Source organism: Salvelinus fontinalis, chromosome 39, assembly GCF_029448725.1.
Source record: "Salvelinus fontinalis isolate EN_2023a chromosome 39, ASM2944872v1, whole genome shotgun sequence".
NCBI lineage: Eukaryota > Metazoa > Chordata > Actinopteri > Salmoniformes > Salmonidae > Salvelinus > Salvelinus fontinalis.
Window position 1 is genome coordinate 17,209,953 of NC_074703.1, and position 22,459 is coordinate 17,232,411.

The 22,459-nt window shown below is 40.5% G+C and overlaps 1 protein-coding gene across 2 annotated transcripts; it reads left to right on the plus strand.

The window, feature by feature from the left end:
- The first annotated feature begins 6,099 nt into the window (after positions 1 to 6,099).
- On the plus strand, positions 6,100 to 17,480 carry LOC129838591 (chloride anion exchanger-like). 2 transcript variants are annotated; one of them, XM_055905669.1, is made up of 21 exons: positions 6,100 to 6,189; positions 6,702 to 6,870; positions 7,724 to 7,863; positions 8,336 to 8,446; positions 8,625 to 8,785; positions 8,941 to 9,105; positions 9,482 to 9,634; positions 10,613 to 10,695; positions 10,790 to 10,937; positions 11,114 to 11,227; positions 11,640 to 11,717; positions 11,975 to 12,070; positions 12,221 to 12,327; positions 13,136 to 13,205; positions 13,324 to 13,416; positions 13,886 to 13,981; positions 14,390 to 14,617; positions 14,725 to 14,779; positions 14,916 to 15,061; positions 15,210 to 15,287; positions 15,510 to 17,480. In XM_055905669.1, exons 2-21 carry the CDS (start codon positions 6,755 to 6,757, stop codon positions 15,534 to 15,536), a joined length of 2,265 nt encoding a protein of 754 aa, XP_055761644.1. In that variant the 5' UTR covers positions 6,100 to 6,189; positions 6,702 to 6,754; the 3' UTR covers positions 15,537 to 17,480. The 2 variants fall into 2 exon arrangements, with proteins under 2 accessions (XP_055761644.1, XP_055761645.1); XM_055905670.1 differs by lacking the exon at positions 6,100 to 6,189 and having other exon boundaries at positions 6,555 to 6,870.
- The last annotated feature ends 4,979 nt before the right edge of the window (positions 17,481 to 22,459 follow it).

The following is a 22,459-nucleotide window of genomic DNA, read 5'->3' on the forward strand; positions in this document are numbered from 1 at the left end:
CATCAATTTGTCAATTTCTAGGTGACGCAACGCCTGGTTATACTGCGTTTCTGTCTAAATGTATAGTGTCTAGAGCCATGGCATCATAATGATGGTATTAAGAGGTGGATTAATTCGGGTGGGACTGTGTAGTACCTCACTGAAGGCCCAGGCCCCAGGCCCACGGCACGCCACTGTATTCAAGTGACTGCTCTAACAATGGAAATACTTGTCCTCAAAGATGGAAGGCAGGCAAAAGGCGGCGAGATCAGGTGAGACCATTCTAGCCAATGAGAGAGTAGATAAGTGTGTGAACAACAGGCCATAGAGATAGATAGAAAAGTCATCTTTGTATCTGTGCAATCATAGCGTCTGTACCAGCATGGGCAGCGCCATTGAAGCTATCTCCATTTTAAAGTAGTCCATTTTTTTCAGAGAAGAAAATAACATCCATGGGCGTGGAGTAAGCATTTGGCTGGAGCAAGGAGTTTGGGTAGCCAGGCAACCCAACTCGTAGGAATCCCCACCCAGTTGATTACTGTAAAATGGTGAAAGCCCTCAATGGCAATGTCCATACTAATATCCATGATGTGTCTATCTATCTCTGACAACAGGCACAACTCCGATATAAAGTTGTTTTTGTGTAGCTTGCATTCTAACCATTATGAAAATTATATTCAATCAAATAAGCGTCACGTAGCAAATTATCAATTCTATTTTTTGTTGACCAATTTCGACACACAAATTCCTCACTTCATTGGTTTATTTTCAGGGACAGATTTTTGGCGGAGTAAAACCTTTTGCTTCGCTTCTTCCTCTTTGGTTTAAAGGGTTTGGTTGTTTGTTTTTTATTAAGGCCATTAAGAAGAATGATGCAACGTTGCGTTCTCAGCCATCAACTCTGCAATAAAAGGCAGACTAGACTGTTGTAAAAAACGTGTACTAGCAATACCAAGAGCAGAACTGTAAAGTTGTTTTTCTTTTAATCATGTCTAAATATGGACTGCAAGCATTTAAAGCTTTGTGGCATATTACATTTAATGTCATATTTCCTTTCCCAGTCAATCAAAATATCCTTATCTGCCTCTGGCCATGTGCGAGGTATGAATTGTTTGTGCAGATTACAGCCCTAGTTTTCCCCTGATGTTCCTGTGTGGGTTACTGTGAAGTAAGCTTGATAGTGCTGTGTTACTAATTGTGGGACTATGTTTACTTTGCTTTCAAATCTGGCATCTACTGAAGCACTGTGTAAAGGCATTTATCACGGTAGGTACACATTCTCTTTACACACACGCACACACAAACGACATTCAATCTTCACCACATTGGACTACAGTGGCTTAGTGAGTCTGAACATGTTTCTCAAATAAGGTATATTCAACACTTGTTTTTAAGAGTTATATTTCATTTTATCACTTGGGGGAGTACAGTCTTACTAGATGGGAGAGGTAAGAACTTGTACAGTGGGTTGAGTAGTGTAAAGCCAGCTTTAAAAATACGTATTGCTTTCCGTTCAGTCACTAACGTAGTCACTACTGTAAGACTCACACACACCTTTTTATCAGATTCGGTCTATTTCAGTGAGCAACTACCTCACTATTTGACTGTTGCATCTATTTAGATCAAGGTGTTCTATCTATAAGCAGGTTACTGTTTCAGTATGTACAGGTTGCTCCATTCTTAATGATTGTGAAACGATAGTGTCACGATCGTTGTAGTGAGGAGACCAAAGCGCAGCGTGATGTGAATACATACTTTTAATGAACGACGAATAAACACAAAGAACACTAAACAAACTAACAAACCGTGACTGCTATAAACAAAGAGTGCATACATGCAACTTCACAAAGACAATAACCCACAAACTAAACTGGAAATGGCAACCTAAATAGGATCCCCAATCAGAGACAACGATCAACAGCTGCCTCTGATTGGGAACCAATCTAGGCCACCATAGACCTACATATGCCTAGACTAACTACACACACCTAGACATACATAAACCCTATACAATACCAAAACTCCATAGATATATAAAACCCCTAGACAAGACATAAAACACACATGCCACCCTCGTCACACCCTGACCTAACCAAAATAATAAAGAAAACAAAGATAACTAAGGTCAGGGCGTGACAGATAGCCGCATTTATACCTGGTTCTAGCTTTGTCCTGATCTTGTCTACGTTCTGTTTGTGCCCACATTTTTTAGACAGGTGTATAAAATCAAAAGACACATTGTGATCTGATTGTGATCATATCATCCTGTCCACCTCTGGTAGTCAGACACACATTGTGTCTGGGTATCTTACAAGTGTAGACAGACCTGGACAGAAACAATGTAATCATCATTTTTCCCGCCCTATGAAATCATTGACAGGTGGCACCGTTGACTGATTACATCAATATGTGTCCAACAATAAATAACTGATTAGCATTTTGAAAGAATAGCTGTAAAATAATTTACATCAAGGAAGGAACCAGAACATTTGGTCACAATGCAGACACAGGGGACAGGTAACAGACATATTTTATGACATGTGTAGACACATTTCTGGAAATATGGGCACAATCAGAATGTTGACAAGATCAGAACAAAGGACTCATGTCAGTGCCAGGTATCAATGGGGCTTAGAGCATCTATCACCTGATCTGCTTTCATGGCATCACAATGAAAATTATGATTATATTATCAGTAATTCATATTTAACAGCAACTGTTAACTTTATAAATCATGTCTTGGGTGTGAGATTGTTAAATAATTCTGTCGTGAAGATGAGCTTATTGTGTTCTAATCTCCACCGGTGGTTGTGACTGTAGATATTTATTACTTTGGTTTAAAGTCTACGTTGTAGAAACACCCTTAATCTTCAGCACATTCTAGTAGGTGCTATAGTTGCTAGGATTCTCCTATGTGGAACCTGTTCCTGGGGACAACCTGACATACATCGTTGTTTTGCTAAGTTTCTCTCCCAAGCCCAAGTGTTTATCATCACAATGTTAAAGGTTCTCAGTTTTCTCTGCTGAATACTATCACACTGTGTCACATCCTGACCTTAGAGATCCTTTTTATGTCTCTGTTTTGGTTGGTCAGGGCGTGAGTTTGGGTGGGCATTCTATGTCTGGTGTTCTATGTTGTCCTTGTGTTGTATTTCTGTGTGTTTGTGTAACGGCGTTCCTCTCTCTCTTCGGTCGAAAAGGAGGAGTAGTGATCGAGCCAAGGCGCAGCGGGTTGTGAATACATGATGAATTTTATTTATAAGACAAAATGAAACAAACTATACTTGAATAAACTAACAAAATAACAAAACGAAAATAGACAGACTTAGTACGACGAACTGACATAACACACGCAGAACGAACGAACAAGTACTTACTACAAAAACGCACGAACAAACCGAAACAATCCCGTATGGTGTAACATCGACACAGACACAGGAGACAATCACCCACCAACAAACAGTGAGAACACCCTACCTAAATATGACTCTTAATTAGAGGAGAACGCAAAACACCTGCCTCTAATTAAGAGCCATACCAGGCAACCAAAACCAACATAGAAACAGATAACATAGACTGCCCACCCAAAACACATGCCCTGACCTAAACACATACAAAAAACAACATAAAACAGGTCAGGACCGTTACAGTTTGGCCTGATATGGTTCTCAATCAGAGGCAGCTGTCTATCATTGTCTCTGATTGAAAATCATATTTAGGTAGCCTGTTCCCACCTGTGTTTGTGGGTGGTTGTTTCCGGTTTAGTGTTTGTGTCACCTTTCATGACTGTGTGTTTGTCGTGTTTGTTGTTTTGTTTAGTTTAGTGTTGCATATTTTATTAAATGATATGAACACTTACCACGCTGCACCTTGGTCCTCTTCTTCTCCTCCAGACGACAAGCGCTACACGCTGTTTATTGGTTGTTCTATAGTTATTATTATGTTGTGTAGGCCATGCCAAGCTCATATCAGGAGTGATTCATTGATTTAATGATTTACAGACTATTTGAATACTCACTAAATGATACATGGAAAAGTATGTTCATTCATATATGAGACATTTTTATTTATTGTACTTTATTTAATGTACTTTATTGTACTGTTGTACAAGCCAATTGTATTCACATATGACGAATCAACAAACTTTTAAATTACATAGTTGTAAGAACCTACACACAAAAACCTAAAATGCAGACAGACCATCACAAATAGTTATTTAAACAGTTATATTAGTAAATCTTCACATACCTAAATCACATACCTCAATCACATCACTGTCGAAATAGGTCACAACCAAGTCACTCAGCTCACCTTGCTCTGTGAGAGACCGTTCTTTTCTTTAATCTGCCTTTATGAGTGGAAAGGGCAGTAATAGGGAGTCAGTGGAAACTGTTTGTCCTTGGAGTCGTTAACGGAGCGATCCAGCCTTCATCAGCCATTAGAAATCTGACAACACAACACATGTCAAAGCCTTGAAGAACAAAGGCCCGATCTATAACAAACAGAACATAATAGCATGACGAGGCAGCAACAATTAATCATGTTAATATGAGGATGTGCTACTTTTGATTTAGGAGACTCTATCTTGATTAAATATAAACAAAAACATGAGCAGGTCAAAACAGACGCAGGTTAGCGTTTTTTGTTCTGGAGGCACTAGTGGTCACTAGCTGGCACAGTCGCAAAGTCATACAATCAGATTTGAAACCTAAACATAACCTTAACCCTAACCTTAACCACACTGCTAACAGTAATGCCTAACCATAACCTTAAATTAAGACCAAAAATTGAATTTTTGTTTTCATGGATTTTTACAATATAGACAATTTTGACTTTTCAGCTTGCCCATCTAGAGGAAATCGCTCAGTTCTGACTTCAGGGCAATATTCATGACAATAAACATCAACCTGTGAAACATACACCCCAAATAAGTTTCTTCGGGTACTGTAAGTCATAAATATACAGTAAAAACAGAGAATTAAGTAACCTTGCCCTACACACACATGCACATACTGTACACACACACACACACACACCTATGAGGTCATTCCCACAGACATGCTATTTTCACTTGACTGGAATGCAGCATTGAAAGCCAACAAAAACATGTACTATTTTGCTGTGATGATAACATAAAGCAGAGATACCTGTAGCTTATCAACTGGTCACGCAACAAGATCTGGGTCAATATAATATGTTTTCATATTTCATTCCGCCTGTGGTTAGGAAATCTGTTCCCAAGTATTCCCATGCATAAATAGAGAGGCATATGTGATCGTATCCCAATGTAATCAAGGTTTGAAATGATTCTGTTTTTGTCAAATACTAAATCTGTTGCGGCTTCTTTGGTTAAATTTGCAGTGTACACATTATTTATGACTATGTTCCAGCCCCCCGACCATTCACTCAAGAATAAATGTTCCTGTGTCTGAATGTAATTAAGGACCCCTGATGTATGGTGAATATACATAGGCTGTAAATAGGTATGCTGTAGGCCTTTGTTTGACACAAGGGGTCAGCATGTACTGTAGATATGATGAAATTGGGCCATAACAGTCCGGACAAAACAATTACTATTATATTTTTTACATTGTTATTCTTGAATTTCTTCAGATGTGTGCTTTAGATAGACTTCATGTAAGACCTACTGTTAAGTACAACAAGACATCCCCTGCACTGACACCCCAACCCCAGATGAACAGTAATATCCCTTCTGTGTCGCTACAATGAATCTCACAATATTAGCCAGTTTGAAAGTTGAGAGCGGGATATTATTGTATAGTAGTACTGCTACCCCTCATCATATTCATCCATGTTTAACCTCAACCCTGACCTGAACCTCTGCCACGAAACGTCCACTGATCTCCAGTGTACAGCCACGACCACTGTCCAGTCCTCCCCACCCTACCCATAAGTGGGGATCTCAGACACACTCAGTCATCATTGAAAGTTGAGGCACTGTGCCAGGGCATTTATCAATAAGAACAATGGTCAAGGATAAGGCTGGGCTGGCGTGTGACGACTGCATCATAATTGCTGTTAATAATTACAGTTAAGAACGATAAGCAACCCGGTAGAGAGGATTTATGAATGGCAACATTCCCAAGGGTCCCAGATAATCTCAGGGTGTTCCTCTGTGCGGAGAGAAAGAGACAGAAAGACAGGCAAGTTTGGATACACTGAAGCTGCGTACACAGATAAACTAGTAAGGTAAGAGTTAGTGTTATGTATTATTCTAGTACCTTGCTTATCATTAATTACTATTAAATATAGATCGATTAAGATACTTACAGTAGGCTACTTTCTATCTTTCCATCTGATATCTGGATGTGGCAGTTGGTGACCTAACACTTTCTTAAGAGTATTTTTTTTGTTCGTATTACCTTTAGTTAAAACTCTTTGTAATATAGGACAACCTTTCCTAGTTCTCCCGTGTATTATAATGGTATCACAACCCTTATTTAACCCAGACCACTCTAACCTGGTCAAAGCTGACATGCAGTACAGGCCCTGCCCAGCCATGCCAGTTGCAGCTGGTCCACTGGACAGCACAGAGCTGTGACACTAATGACACAGGCTGATGTAGTTAGTTAGTGTGTGACTGTAGTTGCACCTTTGTTGTGCAGCAGCTCCACAGTAATTGTCTGTGTCAAGGTACTTTCAAAGGCAGGAGGGAAAGATATGACACGAACTTGTACTAAAATGTGATTGATGGGTCTCAGAGACCCGGTGAGGAACAGGTGCCGCACCACTCAACGAGAAGAAGAGGGTAAAGATGAAGCAGTATGTGGTCGCTAGGCCACTCTACTCAGAGGACGCCTTCGCAGACGAACATGAGAAGATCCACAGGCACCATAAGACCATGCGGCACCATGTCAAGCAGTATTTCACGTAAGAATCCATCAAGTTTCTTCTGTTGTTTTGCTTTTGTTGTTTTGTGTAACACTGAAGGTAACCTTATGATAAGCTGCAGTGCATGGACGCAACACTTCTGTGTAGATTCAATCAGATCAAGCGTTAACCGGCGATAGCAGACACTCCTCATAGCTGGTGTTTTGGCGGTGTCAGACTTGTAACTGCATTAAGAGCTATCAAATTGGTAAAGGGCTGATCCTGTAGTCATTGTCACGAAGCCACACCCGTCCCACTCGCGTTTAGTTTAGAACTATAATGTATAGGCTAATAGAAATAATATCATTAAACTAAATCAAAAGGATTTCTATCAGCCTAATGGAGGTGTAGATTATTACAACACACATTCCAGTAACAAGGCTGCTGGGGATTATAATTAATGCGACTCATCGCATCCAATGGCAATGTCCGCATAGGTAAACTCCCGGAAGTCGTTTGCTGATTTGACAGCTCTAATGCAGTTACATCTCAGACATTGCTGAAATAAAAACAATGAAACTGCTAAGCAGTTGTCGGTTATTTCGGGTTAAGACAGAACGGATTGAATCTAGCCCTTCATCTAGTTATTACCACTCAATTCACTTTAGTAGTTTAGTCTTTCTTTGGTGTGGATGAGTGGGCCCACATGACATTTTACCTGAGATGCCCTAATTGTCTTTAGTTTGCTTAAAGATATGGTAACGTGTCCTTCAAAAGCATACATCTAGTTTAAAGATCAGCCCTCTCATCCTATATACTGTATGTCTAAACATTGTGCATAAAGATGTCATAAACTATTAGAAAATAATGTCTGTGGAGACTAACTAAAAAATGGTGTGTGTGTTAACTGTAGTTGTGACCTCAAGCGAGCTAAGAACGCAGCGCTCTCTCTGCTGCCTTTCATTGGTTGGATGAGAATCTACCAGCTGAAGGAATGGTTTCTGAGTGATATTGTATCTGGGGTCAGCACTGGACTGGTAGCTGTTCTACAAGGTGAAGCTAATACCCACACTCTCCACCACCTCAATCAACCAGTGTGCATCTTCAGATCTATCGAAGCAGTTCCTATAGCACTTTTTGAGAAATAATTTGATAAAGAACTGTAGACCTCATTAACGTCACAAAAATATACACTTTGATCATTGAAAGAAAATAAAGTAACAATATTGATGAACTATGGTTTTACAGAATGGTAATCAGGTCCGATAGTGGTATCACCTAAAATACAATATCTGGTCTTAGACACCTATTAATAGTTGTTTAATGAAAGAAGAGATGGTAACGTATCTTCATTAGCAGGCATTATTGTCACAGTACTAGCATTGACACACAGAAAAGTCAATAGATACTTAAAACATCTGGATCGTGATGACTCTTGAATGCTGTCATAGTCTCCAGTGACTTATGGTAGAGTTATTTAACATGCACTGTAAATTGTTGTTCATTGTTTTTGTTTGATTGACAGGCCTGGCATACTCCCTGCTGGCCTCCCTCCCTCCATGGTATGGACTCTTCACTGCCTTCTTCCCAGTGATCATCTACTTCTTCCTTGGCACTTCCAGACATATCTCAGTAGGTAAGTACTGGGCATGTGTGTGTGTGTGTATGCATGTACAGTGTTTTGCTCTGACCATCACAAGCCATCACACCTTTTTACTGTACTTACCACCCTCCTCTGCCCACCTCTCCACGTTCCATCCCCTGCATCCTCATCTTTGCTCCTTCTCTCTTTCTCCTCACCCCACTCACTCCAGGGGCGTTCCCTGTTCTGAGCCTCATGATGGGTGCAGTGGTGACGAGGCTTGTGCCTGACGAAGGCCCCCCAGTCAACATCACTGGGTTTGAGGGGCTGACCAGCGACGAGCAGAGAGTAATGGTGGCCGCCTCTGTCACCTTCCTCATGGGGATAATGCAGGTAAAACACCATCATTACCTCAGCATTATCACTCATGTACTGTACATTACTCATATCTCTCTGTAATCTGAATCTAAAATTAACAATGACTCCCTCTCTCTATCTATGGACGGGTTCTCCCATATTCTAACATGAGTCCTCTGCTTCTCTGCCAGCTGGCCATGGGTCTGCTGCAGGTAGGCTTCATCGTCATGTACCTGTCAGACACGCTGGTGTCTGGGTTCACCACCGCGGCTGCCGTCCACATCCTGGTGTCCCAGCTGAAGTTCGTGTTGGGCCTGGTGGTGCCGGGACTCAGTGGACCACTGGCCATCGTTTATGTAAGTCCAGGAAGAGAGACAGGATGAGGTCAAATGTCTTTCAATGCAACAGTATGATTTTTTTCTACTGATATCCAAATATGCAATGACTTAGCTATGACAGAGATATATTCATTAACTCCCTCATATCTTATCCCTCATATCTGATCTGTTTCTATAGCTCTGAGGAATAACACTGTGTTGATAAGCTTAACAAGTGTCTCATTGTATCTTATCTTACACAGTTAAGCACAGGTCTTCCTCAAGTGCCCCCAAAATTTCAGAAAAAGCTAGATTTCATGAGTCATGGCTTGGTGTAGAGACCTCTGACTGAACTCGCACACCCTGTAACTGGTTCTTCATTACTGTCATCAATATTAACTGGCGTCTCCCTCAGACCCTGGAGAAGATCTTTGTCCAGATCGAAAAGACCAACGTGTGTGACCTGGTGACGTCCATACTGATCATGGTGGTGGTGTTCATAGTGAAGGAGATCAACGATAGATACAAAGCCAAGCTGCCTGTTCCCATCCCCATAGAGGTTATAATGGTGAGTGGCACTGTGTGCACTATGTCATCACAACTTGGGCTTCAGCTCTATATGTACACAGATAATACACAGATCAGAATTGGGAAACATTGTGGCGAGAACCAGCCTCATACGGGGCAACACTGAATTTAAACTCTTAGAAAAAAGAACCCAATGGGTTTTATCTGAAAAGAAAAGGGTTCTACCTGGAACCTAAAAGGGTTCTACAAAGGGTTATCCTACGGGGACAGCCAAAGAACCATTTTAGGTTCTAGATAACACCTTTTCTTCTAAGAGATAAGAAAAAGGCATTGTCATACAGGGCACTGTTTATGTAGATGTGTCTCACTATTTAATATAAATTTGAATATGAGTATGTACTTGCACAAAGTACAGGTCATATTATCACAGATAAGCATCGGGAAGCATTGCTTTTCTTATCCTGAACAGTCACTCCCTTGTTCCTATCTTGGTACACTCTTAGAAAGAAATTTGCTATCTAGAACCTAAAAGGGTTCTTCGGCTGTCCCTATAGGATAACCCTTTGAAGAACCCTTTTTGGTTACAGGTAGAACCCTTTTGATTTCCATGTATAACCTTTTACATAGATGGTTCTACATGGAACCCAAACGAATTCTACCTGGAACCAAAAAGGGTTCTCCTATGGGGACAGCCAAAGAACCCTTTTGGAACCCTTTTTTCTAAGAGTGTATTGATCCAAAGTACAATGCCATTGTAGCAAGGAGCCAGCTTTTGTGAAACGTACAGTATTGATATTTTATTCTCACACTGACTCACAGTACGGCAGATGAGGACAATCAGGTGAATTGTAGGAAAATACATAAACTTTTTTTGATGTACAAAAAGCGTGCAGTGTGTCACAGCTTTGTGGAAAAGTTGTCAAGGTAACCAGATTCTCTTGAAATATACTGTTTTATCACCAGATTGCATTAGTCCTGCTAATAACTGATCAATTGATTTTGTTAATGACTTTCGCAGACTGTCATCGCTTGTGGCGTTTCCTATGCATTCAACTTCCGGGTGAATTATAAAGTTGATGTTGTCGGCCGTATTCCAGTGGGGTAGGCACATATAAAAAGATGTTTGCTGCATGTTAAAATGGCTGAGAATAGATGGGAAAGAATCTAACAATATCTCTCCCTCTCAATCTGTTAGGTATGAGTCACCTATGGCCCCGAACATGCAGATCTTCGGACAGACTGCTGTTGAGGCGTTCCCTATGGCCATAGTGGGCTTTGCTGTAGCCTTCTCTGTCGCCAAGGTCTACTCAGTCAAACACGATTACATCATAGACGGAAATCAGGTGAGTCCCAAAACCAGAACATTAGGAGGAGGGGTTGGAAGCCGAGGTGGTACAGAAAAATGTGTTTGTTGTTGCTTGTGATTGAGGGTTGTCAGCCTAATACAAACTATCAACATAAGACTTGAACTAATATCAACAGTTCCAAAACATGTATTTGTCCTTGTTTTGCTCTCTAGGAGCTGATAGCTTTTGGGGCCAGTAACATCATTGGAGCAGCCTTTAAGTCGTTTGCAGCAAGCACAGCTCTCTCCAGGAGTGCGGTACAGGAGAGTACAGGTGGTAAAACCCAGGTAAACTTCTAAACCAAGAGGCTGTCTGAGAATACAGACACACAACCATACTTAGAGTTCCTTCCTGTACAAGTTCTTTATCCAAGAGATGTAGCTGTAAACGTTATGAAATATTGACCTATTTGGGTCTCTCTATCTTTGGTGTAATAATGACTGATAACTTATCATAATCCAAACCAGATAGAATTGTACAAATGGGAGAGAGAATGTGATGTAGTTTGTCGTGACTCATGACCTACAGTACATATCGAGGAATGAAAGTATTGACTCAGAGTTACAATGTGCCAAGATAATAAATAATGATAATTTATGAAATATATCAAAGGGAAACACTGTTTAAACAGTGCTTATCTGTAGTTGTTTTGTGAATAGCCAAATGTGAGTCAAATAAAGTGTTACTTCTTCATTTCAGATTGCTGGGCTACTGTCAGCGCTCATCGTGATGGTCGTCACCTTGGCTATTGGGTTTTTATTGGAGCCACTCCCAAAGGTAAAAGTCACTCAGTATTTACAATATATATTGGGAAACATTTTGATTTCTGCCTAAATAGACATACAAAGAACCAGTCCAGAACCTCTCAAAGTCTCCCATATAGGGGACTTAACATCTAAGATTAGGACATTACGTAATGAATCACACTGTATGAAGTTGATAAGAGCACTGGAATTCAGATGGAAGTCTTGGGCAACTCTTGTGACTGATCATCAAAGATGTCATTGCCTGACCTTTTCCCTCTGTGTTGACAGTCGGTGCTGGGGGCGGTGGTCATAGTCAACCTGAAGGGGATGTTGATGCAGATCAGAGAAGTCCCTTACCTGTGGAGGAGAGACCGGCCCGACTGTGTGAGTCTTCTGAGACCCTCCCACTGAACTGCACCTAAAATGGAAACAAGGAGTGATGTCTTTACCAACTGTAATAATGAACTCATATTTCCTCCAATCCCTTCCATCCCACATCCCCTTGTCCTGTCTCCCCTCCATGTCTTTATCCAGGTGGTGTGGGTGGTGACCTGCCTGGCTTCCATCCTGTTGGGGCTGGATCTGGGTCTGGCTGTAGGTCTAGGGATCGAGCTGTTCACCGTTGTCTTCAGGGCTCAGTTGTGAGTATGGGCACAAATCTCCAAATACCTAACAAAAAAGTTGAACTTGTGTCTGTGTTTATTCTTTGTCAGTTTTCAATGTTATTAGGAGGTGGACACACCAGGGTTGGGGTTAATTCGACATTTCAGAATTTGATTCAATTCAATCCAAGAATTGAGATTCAAATTTAAATTGGTCACACCCCACAGGAAGCATAATTGGAATTCAATTTTAATGAAAGGAAGTATAATTGAATTCAAAGCAATTAAAATAAATTCAACTGAGACATGAAACAGATGAGTCTCATTCCTTTGATAAATATTTTTCCCAAAACATCTGCCACCTCTTACTAAAGAATACAAATACCATCAATAAAAATGGGATTGTAACTCAGATGTTAGTATTCATATTTAATGCATTGTGGGAAATGAATTTTTCCAAATATTTAATAACATGTAAGTGAATTATGAATTATTACAGACAACCTACAAAATGATCATAGAATATTTCCAGACCACTGTTAATTATTTAACACTCTTTTTAGGAGGATGCATTTTAAAAGTGAAATGTTTCAAGAAATTGTTAAACATAGTAACCATGCATGATGTCAAAATAAACATGTGCGTAATGATGTATGGAATTCAATTCTACTTCCTTTAATTCAAATTCAATAAAAATTCTGCTTCCTGTGGGATGTAGCCAATTTACGTTCAGTTCAAATTCAATAATTGATTTGGAATCAAAGACCAATTCACAACTCAATTCAGAATTAACCCCAACCCTGGAACACAATGTCATAGTGACATTTCTGCCTACATTTTTTTCCAGCCCACGTTGCAGTGTCCTGGCCAATATCACAGGAACAGATATCTACAAAGACCGCAAGGATTACATGAATGTGAGTAAGCTGTAATGTGGACTAAAGACACCCATCAAAATATTTTTATCTTACAAGAGTGTGAAGATGGTGTGTCTACATATGGTCCTTGTTCTATTGTTAATATATCTCTTTCCAGATCTATGAGCCAGAGGGTGTTAAGATCTTCAGGATACCGTCACCCATCTTCTTCGCCAATATAGATTTTTTCAGAGGCAAGCTGGTGGAAGCTGTAAGTAAGCAATTATACACAATTAGACGTGTAAAATGAAGAATTCTACCAAACACATTTACACATAGGCCTTACAATTCCATGACATGGGCCAATAAGGTAATGATTCATGGGTCTACTTATTAAGACATCTTATTGGATTTGTTCCAATGGATATGGTCATAAAGAATTATGAAATAAACTCATGAAGTTCAATACATGAAGGTCAATACCGCCTCCATGTAATATAGTATACCAGGTTGTATAGCAATAGTTCCCATACAAATCAGTGTTACTACAGTTTAACTTGCACCTTACTAAACACTAAACACATGTAGATAAGATAAAGTTTAGCCTTGATCTGTATGATGGCCAAGGCAGTGGTAAACAATATGCCTCATTCACAATAAAGCCCATGTGTAACAGTTACTCCCAGTTTCATGTGTGCAATTGCCAATTAGGGTTCAACTTGACTTTGATATGTTTTCAGGTGGGCTTTAACCCTTTGAGGGTGTTGAGAAAGAGAAACAAAGCCCTGAGGACGATCAGGAAACTTCTAAAGAAAGGAGAGCTGCAGATGACATCTGTGAGTAGTGGTGCACTTACCTGTTGCACTTAGAAACCCATAAAAAGATAACTTCCACTCACAAAGTTACCCCGTTAACACTTTACAAGAGCCCCCTGTGTCATAAAGTTTCCTTTAAATGGCCATAAGCATGTCATAAATCCATCTAGCCCAAAACAGTAGTTTCACACCTGGCAACAACATACTTTTAGCAATCCAAAATCAACAGACATCAAGCACATGCTGCAGGACCTATAGGCAGTCGTCCCCATACATGCCTTATCAGAATGGTCTTGGGGTTGCATGTATATGAAAAACAAATGAATCATTATCCCATAATGGTGGGTGGACCTCCAAAGTTCACCTTCTACATGTAGTCAGGTTTTCACAATAAGAGGTTGTGGTAATGTTGTGGGTCTCCCGGTGCAGAAAGGCCTACTGCTCACCAGCTCTGGTCCCATTGAGGTGTCTGAGGATGAGAGCAACATGGAGGATCTGGACCAGCCCACTGACTTCAAGGACCTTCCTGTCCAGGTGAACTGGAACTCTGAGCTTCCTGCCAACATCCAAGTCCCCAGAGTAGACGTCCACAGCCTGATCCTGGACTTCTCAGCCGTCTCCTTCCTCGACATCTCTGCCCTCAAGGGACTCAAAGCGGTAAAACAAAACTCTTCCGTTACAATCCTGGGGAATGGGGGGATGATTGTATATTTTACCAGATTATTTCTACTTGCTGGGTACTGATATTTTGCTGTGTTCTATAGGCACTCAAAGAGCTCATTCGGGTTGAAGTTGAGGTCTACATTGTGGCATGTGACGGTAAGCCTGGTTTAAGACAAGCCATCTGTCCCATCCATTCCTTCTCCCATTTTCTCTTCAACACTGAATTCAATCACCCTGAAACAAATAGAGGTAAGGTGATTGATCTAACGATATCTGTCCCTTGTGTCCAAAGAGTACATCCTGGAGAAACTGCACAGCTGTAAGTTCTTTGACGACGAGGTGAAGTCGTCCATGTTTTTCCTGACCCTCCACGATGCCATGGTGCATATCCTGGAGAAACATCCAGTAAACTCTGAAAACACAAAAGTCTCTGAAAAGGTATAACATTTACCTATAGAAAAATACTATGTATCTATTGATATTTCCACCCTTACAGACTAGATGAGAGGTGCCAAACCTTATCTTGGCCCACATCGGTTCATACACAGGAACTTGTCTCATTCTTGTGAATCATGTTGTCTTACAGGTTATAACAACAGCCACTATCCATGGCAGCCAATGCAATGGTGTGTCAAGTTTGCGTAGCAGGGACAAGTTTGTGCATGTAAGTAACTGAGACCCATCAAATATATTTGTCGTTGTCTTTTCTACATTTGTAATGAATAGTCATCAGCAATCAAAATGATAATTAATAAAAATAACTCTTGTAATGTTGCAACTCATGTGGAGGTACAGATCATTCATAAAACTCTAGGTACAAAGTACAGTAAGATGAGCTGACAAAATAAAATCTCAACTAAATGTAGTATCTCTTTGCTCTCCCCAGGTCTCAGAGCCAGAAACCAAGTTCTAGTTCCAGAACTACACTCTTAGATGTCAGTATTTTAAGGGTTCTTCGACTGTCCCTTTCCACAGATGGTTCTACATGGAACCCAAAGGAGTTCTACCTGGAACCAAAAAGGGTTATCCTATTGAGACAGCTGAAGAACCCTTTTGGAACCATTTTTTTAGGAGTGTAGTGGTGTGTACAGTACTTTCATTTCCTGGGATGGCATGCATTTCCTGTGATCGCTGTGCTTTCTGGTGATAATTGACATAAGGACACATGATACTGTCCTAAAATGGACACCATACAGTAACCATATGTATACAGGATACCACTTATTGAGCTAAGAATTGTACATAAAATATATTTTATTTCTTTTGTACTGTTAAACAGATACTCAATGGCAATTTTGAAGATTTTGAAAGAAATATCAGAAAATGTCATTCATATCATGTATTTATTTTCTAAAATTGAATCAGAAGTATTTTTTTTTTTTAAATAGCTTGACAATGTTGCGTTTTATACGTGTACATAGGGATTTTATAGGAATGTTTACTTTGTTGTATTTTATATGTAAAATAAATGTACTTCAAAGTATTTCCGCCAGCAAGAAATGAAGCAACATGAGCAGTACGGTATTTGGAAATCTGAACGTCCTGTAACTGAGATATTGATAAGAATTATAGGATGACTAACGTGGTGTTGATATATTGGTCACAGATAAAGCCCTGATAAGAGATGAATGATTAAGTAGAGATCTTTGACAAACTGTTCTGGGTGATACAACAGTAAACCTGATTGATAAAGTTGGTGGAGGTTAGTATGGGGTAGTTTCCAGTATACCCATGTGTGGCAACACCTCCATTGATCAAAAAGAGCACTTTTATTGTGTTTTATAATAGTGATTAGAGTTGAGGACTGATGAGTGTCTCAACGTTTACATACCCTAAAGCCACTGATCCATTTGCCTGGTTTGGATCACACTCTAGAAATGCCATTGTGAATCCTACACAGTAGGTATAGTTTACAATTGGCTCATTCATCCCCCTCCTCTCCCCTGTAACTATTCCCCAGGTCGTTGCTGCAAATGAGAACGTGTTCTCAGTCAACTTACCTGGTAAAATAACGGTAAAATAAATAAATAAAAAATACGTCATAAAGGTAAAAGAAAACTAGAAACATTTTCAGATGGGGTGAATAACTCTACAACAGTGATGCAGGTTATGTTTGATTTGATTTTGATTTATTGGGATCCCCATTAAAAATACATTACAGACAGAATACATGACCATTTTCATACATTTAAAAACATGAACATGTAGTGTGTGTATGTGCATCAGTTCCACATACATGTCAGTACAGTACATACACGCAACAAGTAGGTCACATGGGGTTTAACATTTCACATTTTGAGATGATGCCTCATTCTTTTGCTAAAGAAATTAATCAATGAATTCAAAGTTCCATTTTGTGTCTTGTGGCGTAGAAGCCATTGTTAGTAAGACGAAGAACTATAGAGGTACAGCATAAACTTGGCACAGACCATGAAGGAATCATCATCCTGATCTCTGTTAAATCAAGTCAAATCAAATGTTATTTGTCACATACACATGTTTAGCAGATGTTAATGCGAGTGTAGTGAAATGCGACAATGTAGTAATATTACATTTACATTACATTTAAGTCATTTAGCAGACGCTCTTATCCAGAGCGACTTACAAATTGGTGCATTCACCTTATGACATCCAATATCTAACAAGAAATCTAACAATTCCCCAACAACTACCTAATACACACAAATCTAAAGGGGTGAATGAGAATATGTACATGTAAGTATATGGATGAGCGATGGCCGAGCGGCATAGGCAAGGTGCAATAGATGGTATAAAATACAGTATATACATGTGATATGAGTAATGTAAGATATGTAAACATTATTAAAGTGGCATTATTTAGAATGCATTTTATAAAGTGACTTGTGATCCATTTATTAAAGTGGCCAGTGATTGGGTCTCAATGTAAGCAGCAGCCTCTCTGAGTTAGTGATTGCTGTTTAGCAGTCTGATGGCCATGAGATAGAAGCTGTTTTTCAATCTCTCAGTCCCAGCTTTGATGCACCTGTACTGGCCTCGCCTTCTGGATGGTAGCGGTGTGAACAGGCAGTGACCCGGGTGGTTGATGACCTTGATGATCTTTTTGGCCTTCCTGTGACATCGGGTGCTGTAGGTGTCATGGAGGGCAGGTACTTTGCCCCCGGTGACGCGTTGTGCAGAACGCACCACCCTCTGGAGAGCATCGCGGTTGAGGGCGGTGCAGTTGCCGTACCAGGCTGTGATACAGCCTGACAGGATGCTGTCGATTGTGCATCTGTAAAAGTTTGTCAGGGTTTTTGGTGACAAGCCAAATTTCTTCAGCCTCCTGAGGTTGAAGAGGTGCTGTTGCGCTTTCTTCACCATGCTGTCTGTGTGGGTGCACCATTTCAGTTTGTTTGTGATGTGTACGCCGAGGAACTTAAAACTTTCCACCTTCTCCACTGCTGTCCCTTCAATGTGGAAAGGGGGGGGGGGGGGGGGGGGGGGGGGGGGCTGTTTCCTGAAGTCCACAATCATCTCCTTTGTTTTGTTGACGTTGAGTGATTGGTTGTTTTCTTGACACCACACTCCGAGTGCCCTCACCTCCTCCCTGTAGGCTGTCTCGTCATTGTTGGTAGTGTTTCCTACCTTCACCACCTGGGGGTGGCCCGTCAGAAAGTACAGGACCCAAATGCACAGGGCGAGGTTGAGACCTAGGGCCTCCAGCTTGATGATGAGCTTGGGGGGTACTATGGTGTTGAATGCTGAGCTGTAGTCAATGAACAACATTCTTACATAGGTATTCCTTTTGTCCAGATGGGATAGGGCAGTATGCAGTGTGATGACGATTGCGTCGTCTGTGGACCTTTTGGTGCGGTATGCAAACTGAAGTGGGTCTAGGGTGGCCAGTAAGGTGGAGGTGATATGATTCTTGACTAGTCTCTCAAAGCACTTCATGATGACATAATGATTAGATACACTGAGTGTTCCATGACATAGAATGACCAGGTGAATCTAGGTGAAAACTATGATCCCTTGTTGATGTCATCTGTTAAATCCACTTCAATCAGTGTCGATGAATGGGGAGGAGAAAGCTTGAATAAGGATTTTTAAGCCTTGAGACAGTTGAGACATGGATTGTGTACTGTATGTGTGCCATTCAGAGGGTGAATGGGCAAGACAAAATATTTAAGTGCCTTTGAACGGGGTATGGTAGTAGGTGCCAGGCGTACCGGTTTGTGTGTCAAGAACTGCAAAATAAATCTTGCGTGTATCAAGAATGGTCCACCACCCAAAGTACATCCAGTCAACTTGACACAACTGTGGGAAACATTGGAGCATCCCTGTGGAATGCTTTCGACACCTTGTAGAAAGGGAAAAGTGTTCCTAATGTTTTGTACACTCAGTGTATGACTAATTCGCCAAGACAAATTTCCCCTCAGGGATAATAAAGTATATCATATCCTATAAGAGGAAGTGATGGAGACAGTGACAGTAGATCTCAGACTGTCTTCGGACATAAATTCAGTCCATATTATGTGCGTTATCAGGTCATTCATTTGGAGATGAAGACTGCTGGACATTTTTATTGAGCACATTAGTCGTATGGATATTCCTCTCAGTAAAACAACCTTGGAGTTTAAGGACAGTTTGTTCGGGGAAATTTCATGTAACTGGCAGTGGGAGTTGTGATTCTGAAGAAATGGAATTGAAGAAGTGAAACTAGATCAATTGTAGTCTACTATTTTTTTTATTCCTAAAGTAAATGGAATATAAGGATCTGATAAACCTAAAAGAGAAAAGTGGCTACTATAGGTAGTTTACATCCAATCCTACAGGAAATGGATGATTTGAAGTGTGTGTTCCTAGAGTCATTGGAATATCATTCCAGTGTTTATCAAAAATGTACAGCAACATTTGCAACAAAGTGGAAGCTATCTGTATATTCTGTCACATAGTACTGTAGTACAGCGTCCATAGCCATGGGAAGTAGGGGTGCTGGGGGTGCTGCAGCACCGTGCCCAACAAATTACTAATGATATTAGCAATGGGCTAATGATATTTATTTTACTAAAAGCCTACTTATAACCTATTGTCACGGATCCCTCCGGAACTGTGTCATTACGCACACCTGGTCACAAAGTGTGCCCTTTGTTCACCATTGTCCTGTCGATTATTGTTACAATGTCCGTTGGTCGTGTGAGTACCTGTGCTGTGATGTTTTGGCTTTCATGCCACTTGTAATGTGCAGATGATCACGGGTCTCATCCCGTGTGGTATCATTGTGCGCCCCGTGTATTTTTTTGAGGTACTCCTCGCTATTTTGTTTGGGTTTCAACCCTGTGTTTTGTATACGTGTTTGTTTGGTCGCCGTCCCCGTGCCTTTAGATGACACGCTGTAATTTGGGTCAATAAAAACCCGTGTTATGCATTCCTGCGCCTGTCTCCCGATCCCATTAAATCAACGTGACAGAATAATCAACCCTTAAGGGAGACTGCGGGAATGGCCCTATCTTAAACTAAATATGGAGACCACAATTAAAAAGACTGACCGAACTTAATTTAGCCAACAAAAATGTCTCAATAGAATGAAACAAAACACATTTACCATATTTAAAGAACTGGTTTAGATTAATAAATAGGCTACATTAATAACAATAAAATACAATAATGATTAAAAACAATAATAAATAATACATTTTGGACTGACCAATGTAGATATTTTCAAATACATGCAACTTAAAAGTAACATATTACAACATTTCCATTTGAAATCTTTTGTACATCAGAGCAACCTTGAGGGAATCTTATTTGAGTCAGAAAAGGATGTTCATATGATAGGTAAGATATACAAAACCTTGAAGAGAGCATATCCAACTGACAATCTCAGTCAGTTGTCAGCTAGAAGGCCGGTATCACCGCAGCTGCCGAACCTGCTGCTGGTAAACGCCCTTCACTCCTCAACCCCGGAATTGTCTCGTCATCATTACACACACCTGGTTCCAATCCCCAGTATACCACGGTTAAACCTCCCCATGTCATTTGTCTTTGTCGGTCATTGTAAATGTTGCTTGTTTTCCTGAGAAGGATCTCTACTACTATTTCCTGGGCACTTTATTATTTTGCACTTCGGGTTTTGTCCTGCTTTTATATATAAATATATATATAAACAGTTGAAGTCGGAAGTTTACATACACCATAGCCAAATACATTTAAACTCAGTTTTTCACAATTCCTGAAATTTTATCCTCGTAAAAATTCCCTGTCTTAGGTCAGTTAGGATCACCACTTTATTTTAAGAATGTGGAATGTCAGAATAATAGTGGAGAGAATTATTTATTTCAGCTTTCATTTCTTTCATCACATTCCCAGTGGGTCAGAAGTTTACATACACTCAATTAGTATTTGGTAGCATTGCCTTTAAATTGTTTAACTTGGGTCAAACGTTTCGGATAGCCTTCCACAAGCTTCCCACAATAAGTTGGGTAAATTTTGGCCCATTCCTCCTGATAGAGCTGGTGTAACTGAGTCAGGATTGTAGGCCTCCTTGCTCGCTCCTTCCTCAGTTCTGCCCACAAATGTTCTATAGGGTTGAGGTCAGGGCTGTGTGATGGCCACTCCAATACATTGACTTTGTTGTCCTTAGGCCATTTTGTATATAGATACTTTTGTATCTGTTTCCTCCAGCATCTTTACAAGGTCCTTTGCTGTTGTTCTGCGATTGATTTGCACTTTTTGCACCAAAGTAAATTAATCTCTAGGAGACAGAACGCGTCTCCTTCCTGAGCGGTATGACGGCTGTGTGGTCCCATTGTGTTTATACTTGCGTACTATTGTTTGTACAGATGAACGTGGTACCTTCAGCCGTTTGGAAATTGCTCCCAAGGATGAACCAGACTTGTGGAGGTCTACAATTGTTTTTCTGATATCTTGGCTGATTTGTTTTGATTTTCCCATGATGTCAAGCAAAGAGGCAGTGAGTTGGAAGGTACGCCTTGAAATACAATGCGATCTAAGTGTCATATGATCTGTCACATATATACAGCTTTTCTGAAAGGCCACAGAGTCTGCAACACCACTAAGCAAGGGGCACCACCAAGCAAGTGGCACCATGAAGACCAAGGAGCTCTCCAGACAGTTCAGGGACAAAGTTGTAGAGAAGTACAGATCAGGGTTGGCTTCTAAAAATATATCTGAAACTTTGAACATCCCACGGACTACCATTAAATCCATTATTAAAAAATGGAAAGAATATGGCACCACAACAAACCTGCCAAGAGAGGACTGTCCACCAAAACTCATGGACCATGCAAGGAGGGCATTAATCAGAGAGGCAACAAAGAGACCAAAGATGACCCTGAAGGAGCTGCAAAGCTCCACAGATTTGACTGGAGTATCTGTCCATATGACCACTTTAAGCCGTACACTCCACAGAGCTGGGCTTTACGGAAGAGAGACAAGAAAAAAGTAATTGCTTAAAGCAAAAAATAAGCAAAAACGTTTGGTGTTCGCCAAAAGGCATGTGGGAGACTCCCCAAACATATGGAAGAAGGTACTCTGGTCAGATGAGACAAAAAGTTAGCTTTTTGTCCATCAAGGAAAACGCTATGTCTGACGCAAACCCAACACCTCTCATCACCCCGAGAACACTATCTGTTTTGCATCGGCAGGGACTGGGAAACTGGTCAGAATTTAAGGAATTATGGAAGGCACCAAATACAGGGAAATTCTTGAGGGAAACCTGTTTCAGTCTTCCAAAGATTTGAGACTGGGATGGAGGTTCACTTCCAGCAGGACAATGACCCTAAGCATACTGCTAAAGCAACACTTGAGTGGTTTAAGGGGAAACTTTTCAATGTCTTGGAATGGCCTAGTCAA

Coding starts and splice junctions, on each gene's coding strand:
- LOC129838591 (XM_055905669.1), top strand. CDS start 6,755: ATGAAGCAGTATGTGGTCGCTAGGCCACTCTACTCAGAGGACGCCTTC. Junction 11,718..11,974: donor TATTGGAGCCACTCCCAAAG/GTAAAAGTCACT, acceptor CTGTGTTGACAG/TCGGTGCTGGGGGCGGTGGT. Junction 14,780..14,915: donor CTACATTGTGGCATGTGACG/GTAAGCCTGGTT, acceptor TTGTGTCCAAAG/AGTACATCCTGGAGAAACTG.